Source organism: Pseudonaja textilis, chromosome 13, assembly GCF_049901715.1.
Source record: "Pseudonaja textilis isolate UNSWEBS1 chromosome 13, rPseTex1.2, whole genome shotgun sequence".
NCBI lineage: Eukaryota > Metazoa > Chordata > Lepidosauria > Squamata > Elapidae > Pseudonaja > Pseudonaja textilis.
Genome location: NC_142002.1, coordinates 734,086 through 757,501, shown reverse-complemented (window position 1 = coordinate 757,501; position 23,416 = coordinate 734,086). Strand labels below are relative to the sequence as shown.

Here is a 23,416-nt window from a genome sequence, read left to right as displayed (position 1 = left end):
GCTGGCGTTATACGGAAAAGCATCAAAACATAAAATTAAAATGTTTAAACTATTTAAACATTTTTTAAAAATTAAAGGAGGAGATAATAATTAAACTCTGTAGAATGAGTTGGCAAAGGTGAAGGAAGGGCTCTCACGGCCCTAAGCAACCCCACAACTGCCTGCTCCTTTGTCGGGACGGATGATCTCGCCCAGCGGCTCCATGCAGGTTTTCCAAAGGAGCGGAGAACGCTCTGAGCCCTGTGGATCCCCCCCGCCCCCCCAAGCAAGGGCTGTGAGCTGGACTTCTTGCCCCCTATTAAGACCGATTGGGACCGGCCTCGGAGGAGGAAGGTGAACCATCACAAAACTGGGCCAGCCACTCCCAACTCCTTAAATTGACCCCAAAGGATACCGTGGTTGATGGCACCGAGAGCTTCCCAGAGGTCAAGAGGAGCCAGGGTGCTCATTCCACTCCTGCTGGAGGTCACCCAGGAGTGGACCCAGGCCAGTTTCCGTCCCATATCTGGCCCTGAAACCTGATGGAAAGGGCCCCCCCACCACCCATTTCCTTCAGGGTCTTCTGTAGTTGCAGCGCCACCACCTTCTCAGTCACCTTCCTTAAAAGGGGAGATCGAGACCGGAGAGAAACTGGACAAGAGCGGTAAGCCCCAGCAGTGGCTTCTTGAGTGGGGGGCACCAGCGCCCCTCCGAAAGGAGCTGGGATCACCAACAAGGATGAATTCCCCACCGCTCGGACCTCCTGGGTGGCCTTCACCGGCCAAGGGGGGCAGAGGTCTCCCACGCAGGAGGTGGCCTTGCATTCCGCAGGGTCCTGTCCACTTCCTCAGGCCCAACAGAATCAAACCGCTCGCAGGGCATCTCCACGGGGCTGGCACCGCCCCAGGAACGAATCCGGGCAATTTCATCCTCCAGGTGCCTGGGAAGTTTCTCTGCATGGCCCTGTGGATGGATCTCGGGGTCAGCCTTTCCGAGTGACCCTAAACAGGGCTGCTTTCTGTGGGTGCCATAAGGACCGAGAAGTGGGGCTTCGCTTTGCCCCCCCCCCCGCCATCCCCAGATAAACAGCAGCAGCTGTAACTCGTTTTCAGCTGAGCTCGTTCCTCATTTTCTCCCAGCAGCGCTCTGGGTGTCTTTCAACTCCTCCGTGAACCATGAGAAGAACCGGGGCTGATGGGCCAGGAGAGACCGCACAGGCGGGATCCTAGGGAGCGCCCAGCCCCGCCGATTCCCTGTTCCAGGCGGCAGCCGGTGCCTCTGCAGGACCGAGTGGCCGATGGGCAGGATTTCCCGCCAGCTCTCTTAGGAACCCGACTGAGTCCCTTAGCCACCAGGGGTGGGAGGGCAGACCAGTCAAACGGGCCCAGCCTCCCTGCAGAGCGGGTAGAGCTCGGTCCATACGATTAGGATTTATTTTAATTTGGGTATCTTATATAGATTCGATGAATCAATAAACCCAAACACCGGGCGTGGTTTCAGGCCACCCGTTGGGTCCTAGTCTAAGAATGGTTTCCACTTCAAGTTGAAATTTACTTTTAAGGTTCAACCGTTAGTTTAGGCACTTTCTCGGGTCCCCGTGGGGCGCAAAAGGGCCCCTGCATTGGGCAGCAGGAGCCGCCTTGAGAAACGGAAGGGCAGCAGCCAAAGCGGTGCTCAGGGGAGAGGAATTTTGGGGTCCAAGGCAGGGGGGTAATGTGAGAAAGTGTCCCAAAAGGTAAGGGCTGCGTTTGCCTTCCACCGTGGCCTCGCTCGGTGAGCAGCTGCTGGTGTGTTGCAGGACGTGTCCGGAAATGCTGCTTTTCTGGCCTTCACCCCGTTTGGATTTGTGGTCCTGCAGGGAAACAAGCGAGTTCACTTCATCAAATGGTGAGTTCTGTCTCTAAAGCCTGTTCCTCTCGTCACACAGGAGGGAGGGAGGGAGGCTCCCCCAAATATAGTGACCTCAGCAGCTCCCCCTCCAGCCCCCTCCCCACGTTTGTCGGTGGCCTCTGCCACAGTGGCAGCCTCTCCCGTGCGGCCCCCCAAGACGACTCCTGCAAGGAGCTTTGGTGCCTGGTCTTGCCTGACCAACGCACCCCCCCCCCGCCCCTTTCGGCTTGGCCTCACCCTCCAGGGCAGACCCCATTCTTTCCTTGTCTTCTTTTGTGTGAAGAAGAAGTTCACAAAATTAAACAGTACAGAGAAATAAAAGAAGGAATATAGGAAAGCGGAAAAGATATAAAAAGAAAGATAGGAAAGAAAGAAACGCAGAAAAAAGTGAACACTATAGAAAGAAGAGAGAGAGAGAGAGAGAGAGAGAGAGAGAAAGAAAGAAAGAAAGAAAGAAAGAAAGAAAGAAAGAAAGAAAGAAAGAAAGAAAAAAAAAGAAAGAAAGAAAGAAAGAAAGAAAGAAAGAAAGAAAGAAAGAAAGAAAGAAAGAAATGCCTGAGGCCGAGGTGCCTTCCATCCCGGCTGCTGGTTTCCAGCTTGAGTCCCCTGCCCTGAGCCACAAACGTTCACCTTCGACCTGCAGCTGGTCTCCTTTTCCCCAAGAAGGTTCACTTTGTGAAACTTGTGTTTTATGCAGCTTGACTTAAAATCTCTGCCCTTTGCCAGAGCCTGTTCCGCGCTGTGTCTGGGCCGGCCCCTGTCATGCCACGCAGGAGGGGTTGGGGCATTTTCCCCTTTCACGGAGGTGCTTTTCTTTGGCTTGCAGGAACGAAGTGGCCAAGATAAAATTTGAAGGCAAGACGTTCTATTTATACGTAAGTCAGAAAGAGGTGAGTGCCTTCCAAAGGGATCTGCTTAATGAGACCAAACAAATCCAGTGGTATCTCTGCCGGCCGATCGCCCAAGAGACCTCCGGAAGTTGCCTGGATCGGATCCAGGTTAAATTCCGTATCACCTTTTTAAAGCAACCGTCAGGCTGAGAAACTGGAGCATTTCCAAATGGACTAGCGGAGCTTCCTTGGTTCTAGGCTCCATTGAACCCGAGAGGAATCCAGCCCAGATAGACCCAGCTGGGTCCATAGTCTGCTGGCCAAAAGGGATGGAGCCAGTGTGGATGGATCTACCCACCTGGGTTGTGGAATGCGGAGCATTCGCCTCTCTGGCTGGAGAAAAAGGTCTCGGGCTTCCAGGCCTCCCCCCGAACAAACAGCAGGACCCTCCGAATTGCCGGGCCCCTGGAGCAGCCTTCCCATCTGAAGCTGGCCGAGTGCGGCCATTGTCTCCTTGTAGCTTTCTTTAAGGAGGTTTCTCTTCACGTTGCTTCAGGGCTGACCCAGCCTGCAACGAAGGGGCCGGGGAGACAGGGGTATAGAGATAGCTGAGCTTTGCAGCCTAAATGTTAAATTCTTTCCCCTGGGAGTCAAGGACGTTGGTGGGGGTGTTCGAAAGGTGGAGACTGAGGTCACCTAGCAACTGGACTACACGCTGATTGGACCGTGTGACTGGTGACTTTGGGGGAAAATAACAAAAGTTTTATTTTTAATTGGGTGTAAAGCCAGCGGGAACTTAGAGCCGGTTTTCCATCAAGCCTGGGTCAATTTAATATGGCCCAGTAAAATGTTCTTTGAGGAACATGCCTGCCTCGGGGTTCTTATTGGAGGGGACGTGTTACCTGGACAGAGGGTCAGGGGTCAGGGGTCGTGGGACTTGAAGTACGTGGAGGAGGTCTGCCTCCCCAACCCCGTAAGGGGGCCGAGGCCAGAATCTGCACCGGAAAATCTTTGATCTTTGGGGTCTAAAGGGCTGCGCTTATTATTGCCAGGAGGAGGGAATAGCTGATCCTTCTCTCCACCACTTTCCAAGATCAACCCCCCCACCCCCCAGATATTTTGCACCTCCCAAAGGCCAGGAAGGCGGGGCGGGGGGGGAGGCAGAGGGATGAGGAGGAGTTCAGGGCAGCGCTGGGTGGGGAGACAAATAAATACTGGGGTCTAGGAAAGGCTGCCCAGTCCCGGTACTTAAACGAAGCCTTCTGGTTGGGAGCTCTTGCTGTCCAGTAAGGCAGGACTGTCTGCTTTTGTCAGAAAGCCACGGTGGTGGCCACCCGTTTAATAGGCGTTGCAACACAGAACAAACCAGAGTGGGACTTTGATGTAGGGAACAGGGAAGGTGAAGATAAAGGATGCTATGCAGGACATCCTAATCGGAGCCCCGGGCAAAGGGGACTAAAGCAATTGTGAAGTCTAGAATGCCCAGGTAACATTTGGAAATGGCTCAGGCTCCTCCCCTGATTCACTGGACCACAACGAGGAGGAGGAACCTCACAACCAGAGCGGCAAAATTCGGTCCTGAGAGCCCACCTGAATCAAAGCAGCTTCAGCCACACTGGGAGCGTAGAGTTGGTTTTTCCTTTTTGTGGCTACTACAGAACTGGATCCAAACCATCCATGTTTTTGTTAGCTTAATTATATTATTATTTATTAAATTTATTAAAATTATATTTTGCATGCTTTCTTTCCAACAATATGAAGAGCACCTGTAAATTAACGGCAAGGATTTTTCTGGGATTTTGACAGGAAAAGAAAATTGTTCTGACCTATTTTGCTCCAACTCCGGAAGCCTGCAAGCATCTCTGGAAATGCGGGATTGAAAATCAAGCCTTTTATAAGTGAGTAGAGGACGTGTTTTCCAGGGCTGCTTTCTGTCCGTGGGAAGGAATTGGAGCAGCTGTTGCCAATCCAGAGCCGCTCAGCCCAAAGTGGCGGCGACCTTTCCTGCAGAAACCGGCCCCAGGATTGGTTTCTCTGCTGCTGCCCCCTCTTGCCCTGCAAATGGGCAGCTAATCTGGTTGATGGTCCCTCTGGCTTCTGCTGGGAATTATTCCCGTCTCCCAGACGAAGGATGGAAGTCTGAGAAATTAAAGCATCTGTAAGAGAGACTTTCTCACAAAGAGCATCTGCTGTCCCACAAGCGTCTTGTGTCCATAGCTCAAGTTGTCTTGTCTTTTGTAGCACGTGGATTTCCTTTGGTTCTGTGTGCCGCCTGGACCTGTTTGAAAATCTTGCGTTCAGGCAGCCTCCTTTTTCCTTAGGCTAAGGTGGGACGCATAGACCAAGGGTCTTCCAATTTGGCAAGTTTAAGGCTCCCAGAATCCCTGAGCTAACATGACTGGAGGAGGAATTCTGGGAGTTGAAGTCTACAAGTCTTAAAGCTGTCAAGTTTGGAGAGCCCTGGCATAGATACGATCCTCTGGCGTTTTTTTTAGAAAGGGGCTGGAAAGTGGCCACAATAATTGCTTGGGATGGATGCACCTCCTGGAAGAGGTGAAACTCACCTCATTCCCTGCCTTGTCGAACCAAAATCCTCCAAGAGAGATTTGCAGACGGGAAAGAGGTCAGTTACCCCACCGTCCCTCCATTCATCGGTTGAGGGGACAAAAATGGCTAACATAAAATGAACAGAAAACAGATTAATACTGAAATGAGCCGTGATGACCCTGGTAAGAAAAACGTCTCTGGGCAAAGTGCCAGTCCCCAAGCAGGGCGTTTCTTGGCCGGGTCAGTGCAGGCGGCGCCCTTCCTGTATGCCAAGCAAAAGGCAGTTTGGAAAGGTCTCCATGGCGGCTCTTCCCGCCAGGCCGGTTTCCACTGCAGGGCAGTGTAGGGGCTTCGCAGGTGAGACCCTCCCCTTTGGAAGAGGGGGCCTTGCAGGAGCCAGGCTGGCTGCCCTTTCATCACAACTTCTGGGGGGTTTGTTGCTCCTGCATAAAGCAATTTGGCCCAGTCACGAAGACAGGGAGAAGTGCCATGAAACCTGGGCAGGTCAGGTGGCATTCTACCCGTGACTGGGAAAGGCTCCCCCGGGGCAGTTCTGAGGAGAAGGCGCATCCCTTTCATGGCCAGGCAGCCACATGTCCCTAGTGGGCGTTGTGTAAGCCTAAAGCCGGACACATTTCCCCTTGCGCTTCTGAGCTGCGCTGATTCACAGGTGCCACTCCTGCAAGAGAAGCCATCCTCTTGGCTTCGTGGCCGTTAGCAGCACCCAGGCCGGTGGCTCCTCCAGGGGCGTCTTTCTTTCTGCCGGTTCTCAGAGCCTTCGCTTCATTTTCGGCACGTGGGAGTGTGCAGCTTCCCCACGGCCCCTTCGCTCCCCTCGCAGCCCTTTCCAAGGCCAAGCAAGTCTTCCTCGAGGCCTGGATGCTATTCGATCCCCCCTTTCCCCACCTCTGCTTCTTGCTTCAGGTTGGAGAAGTCCAGTCAAGTTCGCACCGTTTCCAGCAGCAACTTATTTTTCAAAGGGAGCCGGTTCCGATACAGGTAAATGATGACTGGGAGCGTCTGTGGCTAGGTCTGTTTTGACGCATACCTGGATGCGTGAATTCTGAGAATCGATTAAGGGAGGTGATAGCAGAGTTGAGCTGGGCCTGTTCAGTCCTGGCCTTCCTGAGGTGCCCCTTGCCAACGCCAGAGCCGCCGCCCCTTGGCTCTTCCAGAATAAGCAAGGCTGACCGGGCACTCTTGCCAAGCTGGGCACCCAGTCAAAGCCTTTCCAGGTACCCAATCTGGTAACTACCAGGAATTAAACGCTTTAGCCTCGAGGGAGGCTGCAGATCCAGTCTGCTCGCGATGGAGAAGCACTGCCAGGCTCCTGACTTTCAGGATTGGGGGGGTGTGGAGTTTGCCAGCAGAACCTCAGGCTGGGCAACTGCCACGCTTGTCACCTGCTCTGCTCTCCAACCTCTTTCAGCGGCCGAGTTGCCAAAGAAGTGATGGAGTCCAGTGCCAAAATTAAGAGGGAGCCTCCGGAAATACACAGGTAAGGCAGCTATGGAGGAGTGAAAGGGTCCAAGGGCCGCCCTGAGCAGGAAGGACAAAGACGGGGGTGGGTGGGAGTCGGAGCATGCTGGACCTTCTTCCCTGGTGGCGGGAAGGGAACGCTGCCTCCTCCCTCCCTCCCTTCCTTTCGCAGGGCTGGACTGGTTCCCAGCCGCAGCTGCCCCTCCATCCCGCATGGACCCCGGCTCAGCAGCGTTCCCAGGACCCGGAGGAGGGCTGTCCACATCTCCATCATGGAAGGTGAGTTGGCTGCTCCCACTGGCGATAATCCTCATTTAGCAACCACATATTTAGGTCATTGACCGTACAAACTTGGTCATTCATCGCTGGAGAGAAACAGTTGCTAACCATTGAAACCAGGACTGGTATTTACAATCTTTCTTCAGCTTTCCTTTGCTTTGCAGGGATGCAAAGGTTGAAAACGGGAGGATTGGCCATAAAGTTGCTTTTTTTATAACTTGCTTTTGCATATGGTTACCAAAGGAGGACTGCAGAACAACAGGAGCCACACTACTTTTGGTTCACCGGAGTTCATTTTGTTAGATTGCTCGGGTGTCTTTGTTGTAGATTTTAATCAGTTTTGGAACTAGGTATGGAAAAAAGTGCTCAGGCGAGGCGGCTTCGGTTTCACAGTACAAAATTGCAACGACCAACGACTGCGCGAGCTTCATCCTTCTTTGCCGGTGGGAAGAGGGGAGTGTACCCTGAAGGAGGAGACAGTCCATGCAAAGCAATTCATGGATTGTTGTTTCAGTAGTTTTATAAGAAGGCTCAGCGTTTGCCAGAATTGGGGCAGCCAAGGCTCTTTTTTCATGCATTTGCTGAATATTTTGCCAGTTACCAGAAGACACGAACCTGTTCCTAAACTTTTAGAGACAGACCGATGGCAACGTGTCACTCACAGAGGGAAACCATAACCAAGGACAGCCCAGTCCAGTCCTGTGTGGTGCTGGGGCCGAGCAACCAATTTCATATCCTGCCCCGGGAAAAAGCATGAAGGCAGCTGGAAGACTTCACCACATTTTCCAGCGACAGCCAGAAAAGTAGCTCAGACTTCACACACACATACAGGCTGATGTTGACGATAGAAGATTCACTTCTCGGAGGAATGGAATCAGCGATCGGTAGACCGACAATCCATCTAGGGAAGCGTCTTGTCTCCTAGGAGCGAAATCAAAGATGGACTTGAGCGCCTTAAAATATCATCAAGCCCAGAGACTGTTACCCCTTTCTCCCCTTCCCGGTGGAGACAAATGGTCTGGCAGGGGAGGGGTTGGCCAATGGGAAAGAATGTGGCTGGGAGACCCCTGGCTCAGCTTATCCAAGGGGCTTTAAACTAGGCTGGGGGGGGGAGGGTGACCAATCTTTATCTCCTGATTCCAAGCATCAGCCAGAAGACAACCGATCGAAGAAAGAGGTAAGGAGTGATGGGAAGGAAGGAAAACTCAGATATAAAACAGGAGATGGAGGAAGCAAGACCAGGCTCAACTATAAAGGACTCAGATGCCTATAAGCTCAATGTTTGGGGAACAAACAGGGTAAACTTGAAGTACTAGTACCTGGGGGCAGGTATGATGTAGTTGCCACGACCTGGTGGTAACGGCAACGCTACTTGGTGGGATGAAACTCATGACTTTAATGCACTTATGGAAGGATATAAACTGTTCAAAAGAAACAGAGCTAACAAAAGATGATGTGGAGTTGCATTATAAATAAGAAATCGCTATATCTCTACAGAGGTCCATTGAAACCAAGGATGAAAGCATCCTTGAATGCCTATGGGTCAATATAAAAGGAAAAAAGAATGACATGGCCATAGGTTTATGATGTGAATTTCATTGTATGCATACTATGTATATACGTACAATGACAATAAAGAATTCGATCAATTCAATCGATCAAGGTGTATATTTTAGGCCACTCAGCCAAGCAGAAGAAATAGGTGCACTTTTTGCTAATCGGTTAACTAATATAAGCAAGAAACACACCACTGTAGGAGTAACTGGGACTCTTAACTACCCTGACATCAACTGGAAGAGAAAGTCTGTATTCGGTAGAAGAAATTGGTTCCCGACAAGCCTAGCTGACAACTCTGTCATCCAAAAAGTACTGTCTATTTTATATGTACACGTTTAGTTTTTCTTGCCTAAAAGACCTTCTTTTCTCACTACTGGGTTGCATTTTGTTGGCTAGGGCTTGGCCGATGTGTTCCAGACTTGGCCTTCAGTGGCAAAAGGAGTTAGCTGAAAACGGCACTTCGACCGATTTAAAGAGAGCGGAGCAGGGACAACTGCCCTGCCCTACAAGTTTTGGGAGGAAGGAGCTGTTGGCCTTTGAGTTCCAAAACCCTCCTGGTTCAATGCTTTGCCACAAAATCCACAGCATCTCTAGTACCTCCTGTTGACCAATCCAAACCATCAATGCCCGTCCTTGATAAAACTTGCAGTACTGACGTTTTCCTACAGGGCCTCCTGCAAACAGAACGTTGCAATGTTAAAAAAAAAGAAAAGAAAAAAGGTTGGACGAAACCATTTGTGTGGCTCTGCCCTGAGACCCTCTTTCTCTGTTCCTCCAGGCCTCGAGTGTTTGCGGGACAGCGCTCACTCCACCCCGGTCAGGTCGACCTCCCACAGCGACGCCTTCTTGCTCCACTCGCGGAGCGGCAGAGCAGAGAGCAACGAGCGCGTGGCCATCATCTCAGACGAGGTCTACAGCCCGTCGGACAGCGTGCTGCCCACTCCGGTGGCCGAAGAGAGCCTGGAACTGATGCTGCTGTCCCGGCCGGTTAACAGCACCCCTTGCAGCATCGAGGAAGAGGAGTCGGAAGCCGGCGCTCCGGCCGGGGAGGCGCAGGAGCTGGGCAGGGACCTCTGGGCCCTGTGCAGCAGTGGAGGAGCCCAAGCAGAACAGGTGAATAAGTTTGTTTTAAGTGTCCTCCGTCTGCTCCTTGTAACTGTCGGACTCCTCTTGGTTTTGCTCCTTCTCCTGATCATCCTGACGGAGTCTGACCTTGACGTTGCCTTTTTCCGTGATATTCGCCAGACCCCTGAGTTTGAACAATTCCATTATCAATACTTTTGTCCCCTCAGGCGATGGTTTGCCTGCAAAATCCGCTCCGTACTCAGCCTGCTCAATGATACCTGAAGGCAGTTGTCCTCCTGGTCACTAGCCGGGCGGACTGTGGAAGATCCCTGCTGCCTATTCCCAGAAAACGGGGCTCATCGTGGCGCCATCAGCACATAAACTTAAGTCCTCCTCCTCCTCCTCCTCCTCCTCTCATGTTTCAGCCCAGGAGGGCGTTTCCCCAGCTGAAGATAAGGACAGGCTCACGCCAGAGCAAACCCACCAGGCAACCAATTCTTTTGCAGGTCCACTTGGGGGAAGCTCCCTCAGAGTTCTTGCTTTCCGACATTCAAATTACTCTGCACTCTTCAAATTTAGTTTTGCTTTCGTAGAGATGTTAACTGCAGAAACTTCAAATAGAAAGAGCTTATTTTATTATTACTAGCGTTGGACTAAATGCCAGCCTTCAGCCGGGACACCAGTTCATGAAGACCACTTACTTTATGCAGGAGCTTTTGTAATGGTGCTACTGAGTTGTAAGTTTAATAATATAGTATTATTTTATTAAAACTGTCACTGTGCATAGCACTACCACCTTGGACATGGACATGGAAACTAGGGCAGTTTTATTTTCTTTCCAATCGCCAGGCTTTCTGGGGAGGGGGGGGGATTGGACCAATGCCAATATTGTGAGGTCACTTAGCATTATTAATTCTTTTCAAGCAATAGACGGTTACTAGAGGAAGTCAACAGGCATAAATTTATTTCTTCCCTTAGCAGGGAGTGCAACGGCCATCCAATACCGGTCTTTGGTGAATTTCGACCCTTGGCCTTTACAATCCCAGGGAGACCTTTTCTTAGGATAGTTGGGTGCCAAAGGAAGCGGGAGCTGGCGGAAGCGGGAAGAGTCAATTTGTGTACCTGATGGTGGTTTTTGAAATCTTGCTGTAGTGTAGTAATCATCAGGTCTGGCTTCTTTGAATGAGATTCTGCCACAGTAAATGTTTTGTATTATGAAAGAACTTATTTCAACCTATATTTTAAGAAAAAAATATATTTTGTTAATGAACCAAACCTTTTTTTACTTTATAAATTGGATAAACGTAGTGTCAGGTACCAAGTGACGGAGATACTCACAAGGTTACAAATGTTTTAGAGCAATGTGTTAACACTGCATCAACCATCCACCGTTTCTAAAAAAAAAAAGTGGGCTATTTTGTGTTGTTTCAAATGAAAACGAGGAGAAATGACACCCATTGAGAAGAAAACAATCAAACCAACGTTGTCTCCAAAGCAAGGGGAATCCAGATTTTTGTTGTATCTTGTTTTGTGATTCAGAGAACATTCCCTAAAAGCAGCTCATTTGTACAGGGAGCAATAAAACTCGGGAAGAGAGCGAGCGCACGCGACCTGACGGGCAAGAGGTCTATTTCATCTCAGGGAGAGATTTCAAGTCATTCGAGGATCGAATCAGAGATATTCCAAGAGGCCGGTTTCATGACCGGGACTCTGCCCGGGCAGCCATAGGGACGCACACAGGAACCGAAGCACTGCCAGGACCGACAGGAAGGAGGCTGTGGAGGTGGGGCTTTGCGCAATGTCCTTCCCTCCACAGCTGGTCATTCGCCATTCAAACAAGAGCACAATCAACAGCATTAGCAATATGTGGGGACGGGCACGACTCTGCTACACTTAAGATGGGGCGCATGCTCATTGGAAGATCCTGGTCAATGCAGCGGCTCACCTCAGCCAGCCGTTAAATAGCACGGACAGCCTCTCAGGAGCCAGAAGCAAGCGTGGCGTTCGCAAGAGGAACGGATGCGTTACCACTTTGTATCGCCTAGGAGATGATGGGGGGGGGGGGCATATCCAAGGATGTATAACATTTTATGCAACAAAGCAACAAAAACTTCTGGTGTGGTGTTCCTACCTCAGTCTGTAGTAAATGATGCTTCTATGCAGTGAGGGAAAAGTTTTCATGTCGTGTTCTCCATTCCAGAGAAAGATGCAAACGTTCACATGTTAATTGTTGGTGGTGTTTCTCAGGCCTCAAACCTGTCCGGTTCTACCTGTAACTATTCCATGCAATACATTTTTTAAATGGACAAGATGCAAACTTGGATGGGGGCAAGTCATCCTTGGGGAGCTGTTGACCCTAAACAATCCTGGGCCCAATCAAGAACACGTTCTCTGGTGCACTTCGGAATGCATTGGGGGACTGAGCTGTTCATGCCAATCCAACCCTTCGGCCTCCTGATTCGTGGTTCACGGCTCATTTGTTCCAAATCACAACTTGTGTATGACTGGGGGTGGGTGGGTTTCCATAGGTTGCTCTATCAGAGGAAACAGACTCTGAACTGAGGACTAGCGTGTTACATGCTGAAGCAGGAAAAGGTCAATTACCTGAAAATGTGAATTTTCATTTTCATAGTTGTTGTTAATTCATGTGCCAAATACTATATGTCACATTTTTCCTTCAAAGATGTAAATTTTTCTACATATTCAGCCTGTAGTTAGTGCAAAACCATTGATTCCATATAAAAGTATTTTCAAATTTAAATAAATACTTAATTATGATGAAAAACAATTCCTTTTGAGCAATTTAATTGGGAAACAATTGGGTACAATGATTACTAAAACATTTAAGTATGTTTAAAGGGGCATTATTATAAGAGAAGCGTGTATCGCTAACATGGGTTATACGATTGCTTATACATTAAAGATGTCTGGGGACACAGGGGCCATTTTCCCCACTGATTTGTAAGTCATTTTTCTGATCAAAGCGTTCAATTTCCAATCAATACTAGGAATAAACAATATGAACACACCGTTTGAATTACAAATATCAAAATATACTTTTTATTCCTTTTTGAACATACATTTAAATTTCTCATCACCAAAGTTATCAGCAATGTAACTTCTAAATGAGCTTTTATCTATTGCGGAGTTTGACACAGATTTATAAGCCTCTGTGATTAAATCGGCACCAAGAGGTTCTCACAACTCGTTCAAAAAAAATTACAGTCCCACAATGACAAACCTAAGTCCTAATTTCCAACTTAATCGCAATGGAGGATCTCTCCAGATGTGTGACGCAGCGTATTTATTGGTCTGTAGCCGCTTTTGCCCAGAACCAAGATAAGGTGCAACTGAACTAAACACTAAACCCTGGTTTGTTTTCAGCACACCCATCACTCTTTAAAGACATGCAGGCGGCCACTGGAATTCCCACCCGCAACCAGGAACCTGGTGGGGTGCCAGGAATTGATGGAACAAACGGAGTTAAGATAATCCTCATTCAGAAAGGAGTGGAGCAGCTCGCCGCTGGCGTGAAAGGCCTGGATCTGCCTCGGCCGCATCATGCTCCCCACCACAAAGCAGTCGTCCCTTTTGGGGTCCCAAACCGCCCGGAACCTGGTCAGCCATCGACCGGTGTTGTTGTTGTGCCTGTTCAGAAAAACGGGGAGGGGAGGAGACGAGGGTTGGCTCCCTCGCCCTTTCAATTCCCGAATGACCCTCGGAGCCTGAGACCTGATCCCCGTGGGAAAGGGGGCTCACTGAGGAGGCCATCTCAGGCTCCCTTATAATCGTGTTACTAGCTGTCAGGGCTGCCTCTGGCTGACCCCAACTGAACAGCTGCAGGGATTCACTGAGCAGCTGTGGGAAGAAAGGCCGTAAAGTGGGCGAAACTCATTGAACAGCGGTCTTGCTCAGCAGTGGAAGTTTGTGGTCCTAAGACCACCTGTATCAAAGTCCATCTCCTTGTCTTAACTCACCGAATCGTTGCCAGAACAGGAGCTAAAGTTGATAAACAGTGAGTTCCAAAGATCCTGTAAGGCAAAAATGAGGGTTTAGCCAAACAAATCCCAGCCTTTGGATTAGGTTTCAAGGGAGGAGGACCCCAACCCTCAGATCATGAACCGCTGTCCTACATGCCCCCCTTATCATTTTTATGCTATGATAAACATTCTTATTTAGATCTTAGGATACAGACCTTGTCATTTTTCTGGAGTGTGTCTGTGTGTGAGTGTTTGTAATGAACAGTATATCACAGAAGTGAGTACACCCCCTCACATTTTGTAAATATTTAAGTATATCATTTTATGTGACAACACTGAAGAAATGACACTTGGCTACAATGTAAAGTAGTGAGCATACAGCTTGTATAACAGTGCAAACGTGCTGTCACCTCAAAATAACACAACACACAGCCGTTCATGTCTAAACCCCTCGCGACAAAAGTGAATACACCCGTAAGTGGTAACGTCCAAACAGCCGGTTTCCCTTCCTAGGGTCATGTGATTTGTTAGCGTTACAAAGTCTCAGGTGTGAGGGGGGAGCAGGTGTCTTAAATTTGGTGTCCTCGTTCTCTCTCTCTCATCCTGGTCACTGGAAGTTCAACATGGCACCTCATGAGCTCTCTGAGGATCTGAAAAAGGGAATGGTCGCTCTACGTAAAGGGGGCCTCGGCCAGTGATGGCTAACCTATCCCTTGTTCCATGCCAAAAGTGCTTTCGATACAGCCTGCTCCCCCCAGCACACCCCCAGGTAACCCACTGCCCCCTCCTTGCCGTCCATTTGCCACCATGCAACTGGGGGGGGGGGGGCTGCTCCCCCATTCTTCCCCCATTTACCTACCCAGCTGACTCGTCGTCCAGCAAAAAGGCCTTTAACTGAAACCTTTCAGAGAACACGAAGGGAGAAGAAGGAGCGGATTCCAGGGCTGGGGACCAAGTCCCTGGCGGGGAATGGGCACAGACCCTGGATGGGGAGGGGGAGATCGGACCTTTGGGTGGGTGGGGGGGATGTACACAAACCCCGGCAGCTCAACCTGATCTCTGGCTGGGACAAGTGAGCGGCACTAGAGGCCTGCACTGCCCGGGGAAGAAGGGCCAGATCAGCCCAAGCAGCTTTGCTCTGGACGGAGTCAGGAGTGGAGGGAGGACCTGAGAACTGCTGCGTATTAAGTCGGGCACGAAACCCGCAAGAAAGGCAGGCAATTGGAGGGCCTCCTCCCTGCCAGAACCTCCTGGTCTAGTGAGTAGCCAGTAAGTAAGTAATCTTGGAGCAGCTGATGAGAGCAAAACAACCCTGGTGAAAGCCGGGAACCCCACCACCGAGGAGGAGCCTGGGCTCCCATGTGGGCCCCCACCGTGGCAACTGGGTCTTCCCCCCAGCTGCAGATTCTACACAGGTCCTTCTAGAAGGAAGGAAGGAGGAGGAGGAGGAGGAGGCGGCAGCTGCTCCGGGAAGTGTTTGTTCTATTCCCTTGGGGCAGGCACCAACTGGTCCCAGCCACGTGTGTGTGTGTGTGTGTGTGTGTGTGTGTGTGTGTGAGCACCCCTTGCTCTCTGTGAACTCACATTTGGACTTTCCAGTTTGTGGGATCTGATGGTCAAGAGTAGAGCCCGAATTGCTCAATTCCTCACAATATTTGCAGCACGCGCATGAAGGGCTGCCTGTTGAGTCCTCCAGCATTTCCCCAGCCCTCTTTCAACAGTGTCCTTCTGTCTCGTCCCCATTTTACATGGAAACCAGCAAACTCCCTTTATTCTGCACATATTGCAGAGGAAAGAGAAAATCCTGTGAGGGCCAATCTGCCTCAATAGGCAGCTGATAGGAAGGCTACTTAGGCCATATTTCCCTGGACCAAATTTTGTCCGGCTAAGTAAAAGAAAATTGGTTGCAAAGAGCTGCAGGAGAAGAAAATTAGAAGGCAGACTCCCCAAAGCAACATCTAACATCTAGCCAACTCGCACATACCTGAGTGTATCGTCAGCACAAGTCGTCACTACTCTGTTTCCAGTCCCAGGTGAAAAATAAGCTGACGCCACACTCTTGCTGTGTCCATTGAGCGCGACCACCGGCTGGCTTCTGCTCTTCAGGTGCCGAGCGTCGTAAATACCGACGTTCCTGTAAGAGCAGCGGAAACGGGACCTTTACCAGGAGACCCTGGATAGGGAATTCCTTTCCACCCCTCCTGAATAAGCGGGACCAGGGCTAGGCTGGACACCTCCTCTCTTCACGGAAGAGAATTTAAGTTCATCTTGGTGGTTGTGGGGAATCTAAGCAAGGACGCTTTTCAGGAAGAGCTTCTGGGGTCTGGGAGGGAAGAAGAAACGGGTTTTCAGAGATAAAAAGGGCCGAGAGGATTCTTGTACCCCCTTTTTTTTAGAACTTCGTGACTGGTTCACTCGCTCAGCCTCCACGAGGCCTGTGCTCTTCCTGGTGTGTGGCGTCTCCACTCCCAGTCTTGTTAAGCAAACGCTGATTGTAGCTGATGGGGCCTTGGGGTGAAGCCCCAGGGCTGGGGGCTCAGGAGGGGAAGAGGGCAGAGAGGATCTGCAGCCGGGGAGCAAAGGACGAATGCAGATGAGGGGAACTGGGTGGGGATGACGGATCCCGGAAGAGGCAACCTAACACCGCAGAGCCGGTTGCTGCAGGTGTGCGCCACGCAGGCAGAAAACGAAGGCAGGGGGCAAAGCTGATTAGGGGGGGTGAGGCAAAGGAAACTTTTGGAAGGGCGTCAAAACAAACGGCCGGTCAGCGCACCCGCCCAGAACACGGGGCACCGGGGAGCGTCATTTTCTCTGGGGGTTTCTGCCATTGGCCTTGCGTGGAGGAGAAGCCCCCCTGGGTGCAGCAGCCCAGAGGCCGCTGGTCAGGACCCCCTCCCCCCCAAGAGAGGAGCTCGGGGGGGGGGGAAGGGCCATTCTTCTGAGTCCAGCCCCCTTCTGGATGGGATCTAGGCCAGCGCATCTGTAAAGGTGCAGGGGGTCCTTCTTGAACGGCCAGTTGCCTAGGACTTTTCAACCTTACAGTGCCCACCCCACCCCAAATCTTCTTACGACCCACTTCCAGAGGTTGTGATGCTGCACACACGCCTGCAGTCATGACTGCATTTCAGGCAGTGGTGACCAGCTGACTTTAGGACCGATGGTGGCATTTCACGGTCCCTTTTAAGTTTTCGGACGGTTTCCAGCTTTTTTGGCTAGTTCCCGATCATAAAATCGGCCCCAGGAATTCATGGCTTTGCTTGATGCCCACGGCGTTTGCCTAACAACTGCTGCAAAAGTTGTAAAATCAGATCCAGTTCAGTGCCTTGACTTACAACTCTTATTACTTATGACAGAAGTTCTGGGTTTCAAACTGTTATAAAACAAATTAAGTAAACATTTTCTTCCCCATCGCACCTTTGCACCTGCGTGGGAACTTACCTTTCCCCAGCCGCAACGAAGTACTGCCTACTGACGGGGTGAACGTGGACCGTCCTCGTCTTTGAATGAAGGTCTACCAAGATCTCAGGGGATGGGACGGATGTTCTCCGATCCACTATGGCTACATTTCCATCCCACGTTCCTACAACCAACGTAGAGGCATCGCTTGCCAAAAAGTCAAACGAGGAAAGGCTGTGGCTCTCATTTCGGTATACCTGTGAATGGGTAAGAGGTTTCCATCAGGACAAGGTCTAAGGTCTTATTCAGTGCAAGCCTGCATTTCGTAACAGCTGGAAATTAAACTTCAATTTATTTTCAAGGCTCAGTTTATAGCAGTCAAAAGTAGCCTGAGAAAAGCAGGTTTTCCTGAAGACGGTTGTTTCCCAAAGACATAATAATATTATCCAACTCAGAAAAAAACTTAAGCACAGCTGGAAATTGTCTGTGATGTTCTGTCTCGAGCCCCAGGCCTCGACTTGTGGTGCTCTCCTTCCGATAGCGGCAAAGGCCGATGGGAGAGAGCACTGCTTCTTTCCAGTTTCACCTGCCTCCAGGGAAGGGCAGGAGGGGGAGAGCCCATCCCATCTCCACTGCACCTAACCAACTCAAGCTACGCTCCACTTGCTAAGGGAACAGCACGGTCAAGACTTTGCAGCCTCCTCACTCGTAAGGCTGCTGCAGCAGCAGACAGAGGCCTCGAAGGTTATCCCCACACAGGGCATTACAGGATTCCTTGTGTTACTGAACGGCTGAAATAGTCACCTCCTCAAAAACTCTCCGGGTTACATCCCCAGATCGTAATGTGCCATCGTGACTGAGAGATAAAAGGTGAGCAGGGTTGACGGGAGAAAAGTGCAAACAGCTGACTGCCTGGCTGTGGGGTAGGAAGACGTAGGCTCCGTTCTCTAAACCGGAGTCCTGAAAAACACAAAGCAGAGCAAGGCCACGTTGAGTGGATCTCACAGCCAGGGCCACATCAAGAAGAGCGATGCTTCCTCACATAGGGACACGCGAAGGCCCTGCTCCAGCCAGAGGGAGCCATCCAGGGGTGGGCTTCAAATAACGCCACCACCGGTTCTCTGCCCGCTTGCTGGGTGGGCGTGGCCTGGTCAGCCTCCTGCACCACCCTGGGAGCGAAAACAACCCACGGGGGGTGGGAGGGTTTCGCCCTCCCTGGTTTCTGGAAGCGGGAAACGGGCCCCCGGGCTCTGGAGGCTTTCCTCAAGCCCCCAGAAGGGCAACAATGGCCTCCCGACTCCGGAGGCTCCCTGGAGCTTCGGGGGGGCATTTTTCACCCTCCCCAAGCGCCCTGCACTTATTACCTGCGATCCAAAATAAGCCACAGGGCGGAGCAAGCCAAGGGGTGGGATTTGCTGGTTCACCAAGCTGGCCATAAAATTAACCACTGGTTCGCCTGAACCGGTGAGAACTAGGAGCAGCCCCCCCCCCCCCCCCCCAGCCCCAACACAGGTCCTCTCAAAAAGTGAGAAGGTCCCAACTTGGCTATACCAAGACAAAAAAGCCTTTTGTTGTATTGATCTTCCCAGGGTTCAAGGAAGGCAGAGAAAGCTGGCAGAGACGGGGCTTTGGCAGTTCTTCTGTCTTCCTTGTTACCTTTCGGAAGTTACTGTAAGGATGTTTGTTCTCCCCTTCAATGATTTGTCACTTCCCAGTCTTCCTGGATTTCTCCAGAATAGTAATACAGGTAGTCCTCAACTTACGACCACCATTGAGCCCAAAATGTATGTTGCCAAGTGAGACATTTGTTAAGTGAGTTTTGCCTCGTTTTACGATCTTTCTTGCCACAGTTGCTTAGTGAATCACTGCAATTATTAAGTTAGTCACATGGTTGTTAAGTGAATCTGGCTTGTGACTTTGCTTGTCGGAAGCAAAAGGAAAGCAGAAAAAGTGTGCAAGCCTTTCTTAAGCTTCTCCGTTTCTTTCCAAATCGCAGGACCCGCATTTCTTGGAACAGTCTTTCTCAACCTTGGCAACTTTACGATGTCCAGACTTCAGGAACTCCCAGAATTCCCCAGCCAACAAACCGCAACATCTTAAAGTTGCCAAGGTTGGAAAACACCGTCTTGGAACAAAGTTCAAAGCTCTTTGCTCGGCTATCAAAATCCTGCCAAGTGAGAGGGAAACGGAGCCGTCTCACTCATCTGAATAGCAGGAGGGCCACGCCTGAGTTCCATTTCCTGCCTGACAATATTCACTTGCTCAGCCAAAACCTTCTCCCATTTTCTCTAAACATTCCACTGTTTCTACCTTACGTAACTTACACGGAAGCTGCACTGAAAGCAAAATACACGTTGCTGCAGAGGACAAGGCATCACGAAGTACTCACCAAATCCCAGAGACCGATCTGCCCCCACTTGTCCCCAGCTGCTACCAGGGTTCTGCTTTCTGAGGGATGGACAGCCACAGAACAAATCCGACTTGCCACCACTTTTGCAACATGTTCTTCTCTGAGGACCATCCTGCGGAGACGAGCTTTGTAACTGGGCCAAAACAATGAAAATGTTAGGCTTGAACGCAAAGCAAATGCATTTTAAAAAATCAAGTTAGAGTTAATTTCAGAGTCACCTTTCTAAGTTACATGAGCTCTCCTCGCTCTTCTTCCCTTCCACCTAGTTAATGATTGGAAAACAATGCAGAAATTATTTACATTCAGTATTCAGCCTCTTTCAAAACCTACTAGTGAATTCTACAAATACCTGGCTTATTTTTGCCCACATGCCGAGAAATGTGTCCGTTTCTGGCTCCTGAACAGTAGCAACCATTAGATGAGGTCCAGGTGGCAATCGGGCCTTTCAAAAAAAAAAAAAGGAAAAGACGTATAAAGCAGTGATTTGCGTTGTATATTATCAGTGCAGTTCACAGAAAAAGCAGCAAGCAGAAACAGAGATTCTGAATCAAATTATGTTGCTTTGTTTGCACAATCGAAGTCACCTGAGCAAAGCTCACACTCAACACAACTGCATGCGTGTTAGCAGTGAGGTGGCAATGGAAATCCAAGCCGTTAGGATCGGAGGCCCCTACGCAGAGTTAAGACAGGGTAACTCTCAATCAGAAAAGCTTTGCCAGCCAAGAGCAGAAGCCCCTGGCATGTCTGGGCCACCCAGAGGGCCAAGCGCAAGCGCACCTTCACCTGCCCTCTCTCCCCTGTGGTCCTCTTACATGCTCCTCTTCCACAGGCGATTCCACCTTGGCTTCTGACTCCTGGAGGGGAATGCCCAGTGGATCTATTCTCTGCAAACGCATGGATCTTCGACAAGTGGTCTTAGTTTCTGCCTTTGGAGACTTAACTCTATCGAGACAATACAAGTGCACCTCTAAAATATTGCACTTCAAGGATACATTCACGTCATGAAAACATTTGCTGATGCCCTGTTGGTATTTTCACTGACTTGAGTTCCGGCTGTTTTCGTTCTCACTTCCTCCCTTTGACACCATCACTCAGGCTGCTCTGTGCTACCATCTGAAGATGAGAACTCAGTAGGAAGGTTGGCTCTACGAGCCCGGAGGGCAGGATCCCTGCAGCTCTTCCCCAACTGGCTAAGCAGATGCGCGTGAGGATCGTTTCCATGGGGTTACAACACAGGGGGGACTACCAGTTTTCCCCAAGAAAGCGAATGCTTCCCTCCAGCCAATACCCAGAACCATAAAGGAGAAAACAGACTTAACATGGTACTGCTGGTGCTGCTGAAAACATTCGTAATTCTTAAAGAGTGAGATCCAAGGTAAAAATGTGCACTCAAAAGTCTCTTGGACAGGCCTATACTTTTGTGCTTCTCTAAATAACTCTTTTTTTTCCCCCTGGCTAGTCTAGAAGTGTTTTTCACTGTGAGCTGCAGGGGGAAGGACAGTATTAAAAGAGCGTGGAGCTGCCAGTGCTGCCCAGGGAAGTCCCCAGGTTCTGTCCCCAGGTAAGCAGAACCCAGATGGCTTCCCCCACCCTGAATACATCCAATGAAAGGTACCCAACCCCTCTCTGAAGTAGGATCCCTCTCGTGGTTTGGATGCTTTCCTAACCCTGAATCCACACGTGCCTCCATATAATGCCTGATATTCTGCATCTTTCACTCCAGAATCCTGACAGAGGGTTGACCTTCCCCTACACAGTTCTCACCTGTTTGAAGAAAGGCGTTTACGGAGCTGAACAAGAGTTTGGGCTTTTTAGAACAATCCATAACCTGCAGAACCATGAGATGTCACAGCTAATAAAACCCACCTGGGCGCTCCAATATTTGCTAAAAAGTCTGTAAGAGCCCGTCTGTTACCAGGGGGCATTTTTGCTGCCCACCTCAAGCAAGCAGTAGAGCGATTCTTTTCCTGGGTTTCCTAATGCCTCCAATACACTTCCAGTCTACTGATGGTTTTCTCCCTTTGTGCCTGCCTCGCCCCCTTTTGTAGCTTTATTACGCCACTTTTGGCCTTTTTCCTATCCTCCAATTTTCCTTCCCCGCCCCCCCCCTTAAGAAACCTCATGAGTGCCGCTTCCTAGTCATTTGTCCTCCTGTGGGATCCTTTCATTTTTTGAAATCCAGCGTATATACTTGAGTACATTCAGTTTAGTACATTCAGGTGAATCACACCATTCTCCTGTAAGGGAAGCATCATTATGGCAAGACATAAAAGAAATGGCAGTTTGGTGGGGGGAGCAGGGGGGGCGCAACAGAAAAGGGAAATAGGCCTCTGTCTCGTTTCTGCCCCTGTGATGCGCTTGCTCACTCCATCCTTACTTCCACAGTCCTTACTCCTTCCTCTCTGAGGATCTCAGTAACTTCAGGGGATGAACCTTACTCTCCCTTCCCCTCCACCTATTTGCTCTTCCGTCACATTTTATAATTCATTCTCTTAGGCAACTACACCTCCTCAACAAAGTTCTGCGGTGTTGATTATCCCCTTTTGTATTCGGACGGGTTACCTTACCCCAATCGTAAACCGTTTTTAATACCTGTCTTGTGAAATTTAAGCACTGTATCAAGTGTAATTTTTTTAAAAATTTAAGTTTTTCTTAATTTGGGGTTCCATGGAAGGGAAGGGCCACAGTCACAGGCCAACGGGAGCCTTTCCCGGGGTGGGTGCGCCTAGATTCGTATTCGGTGAACTCTGCCATCAGTCAAGGTAGGCACAATATAGTTTTTACCTCTTTATTCTTTGTGTCTTCCTTTTCAAGGTCATTTTACGAAGTCTGTCGGCCGACTTGAAGGAGAAAAAGAACAGAGAAGCAGGCTCTCTCAATGTTTCCATGCACTTGTTTTAAATGATGCTACTTTTATCCCATCTGTATCGTTTTTATAAATACCCCAAGCCCCCCCCGCCCAATACTTCCTCCTCCTTCCAACCACCACCTAGTAATGGGGGGGGCGAGGGGGGGTCCTGGCCCGGTCGCCCAGCGGGACGGGCGTGGCCCAGAGTCTCCCAGGGGCCCGTTTTGTCTAAGGCAGAACTAGAACTCAAGGCCAGCTGGCAACGGGGCCCCAGGAGGCGGCGAATCTTCGACCATTTGGATGCACGGACCGAGGCCTCGTCCCTCCGCGCAGCCCGGGCAGCCCCGCCCGGCCCCGAAGAGCCTCCCGGACATCCGAACCGGCCCCGCGGCGGCAGCGCTCAGCGCCCAGCGCCAGGCGGGTTTCCCTCCGTCCACCAAGCCCGGCTGGCGTCCCGGCGCCCAGAGCCCGAAGGTCAGCCAAGCTGCCCCCCCCCCCCCGCACGCCCGCTGCCTCCCGCCCGGCCCTCCCGCGGGCGCTGCACGAGGGGGAAGCGGGGGCCGCACCGACCTCGAAGAGCCGCAGCGAGGCGAAGAACCGGGCGTTCTCCGAGATGTTGCTCAGCCGCTTCCTCTCGTAGGCCGACAGCGGCGTCCCCTCGCCGCCCCGCCGGGCCTCGTCCCCCTCCGCTCCGCCCGCCCGGAGTCCCGACGAGGACGCCGCCATGGCCCGGCCGCTTCCCGCCACAGGCAGCGCGCGCATGCGCAGAGGGCCCGCCCGTTGACGGAGGGGTGGGGTCTGCTGGGAGCGGCGCCGCCCTCGCGATGGCGGGGGGGGGGAGTCCCGCGGCCTACTCCGGCCTCTCCGCCGGTCGAGGCCGCTTCTTGACGCGGTTGCTCCCCGGGGCCTCCCCCGCAGCCGGCGGAGGCGCCGATCGCCTCTGTCCTCCAGATACCAGAGAAAGACTCCCCCCGCATTAAAGGCAGGCCTTTTGCTCCGCCTGAAGCGCCTGTGATGCGGGTGGGGGGGCGCCCAAAAAGCACTTTGCAAAAACGCTTGTCCGCCATTCGGCCGCCCAGCACTGCCCACCCCCGCCTCACACCACCCGAGTTTCCTAGGCCAGGGGTCTCCAACCGTGGCCACTTTGAGGCTTGTG

The 23,416-nt window shown here is 51.0% G+C and overlaps 2 protein-coding genes across 5 annotated transcripts in view; one reads left to right on the top strand and one right to left on the bottom strand.

The window, feature by feature from the left end:
- The window catches only part of FRMD5 (FERM domain containing 5), a 67,484-nt gene extending 55,824 nt beyond the window's left edge, over positions 1-11,660 (top strand). The window contains exons 8-15 of one of the 4 annotated variants that reach the window (XM_026709357.2): positions 1,778-1,866; positions 2,696-2,759; positions 4,506-4,597; positions 6,171-6,245; positions 6,676-6,744; positions 6,898-7,004; positions 9,340-9,674; positions 9,854-10,046. In XM_026709357.2, coding sequence (XP_026565142.1) covers positions 1,778-1,866; positions 2,696-2,759; positions 4,506-4,597; positions 6,171-6,245; positions 6,676-6,744; positions 6,898-7,004; positions 9,340-9,674; positions 9,854-9,901 — 879 coding nt within the window. In that variant the 3' untranslated portion in view covers positions 9,902-10,046. Of the gene's footprint in view, positions 1-1,777; positions 1,867-2,695; positions 2,760-4,505; positions 4,598-6,170; positions 6,246-6,675; positions 6,745-6,897; positions 7,005-9,339 lie in introns of all 4 variants that reach the window. The other 3 variants (XM_026709358.2, XM_026709355.2, XM_026709356.2) reach the window with 3 other exon arrangements.
- Positions 11,661-12,657: 997 nt separating this feature from the next.
- WDR76 (WD repeat domain 76) lies at positions 12,658-23,029 on the bottom strand. Its single transcript, XM_026709263.2, has 11 exons — positions 22,831-23,029; positions 22,197-22,252; positions 20,225-20,354; positions 19,762-19,854; positions 19,631-19,674; positions 19,392-19,545; positions 17,807-17,962; positions 17,045-17,259; positions 15,591-15,740; positions 13,604-13,657; positions 12,658-13,274 (listed from the first exon to the last, which is right to left on the bottom strand). Exons 1-11 carry the CDS (start codon positions 23,020-23,022, stop codon positions 13,019-13,021), a joined length of 1,500 nt encoding a protein of 499 aa, XP_026565048.2. The 5' UTR covers positions 23,023-23,029; the 3' UTR covers positions 12,658-13,018.
- Positions 23,030-23,416: the final 387 nt, after the last annotated feature.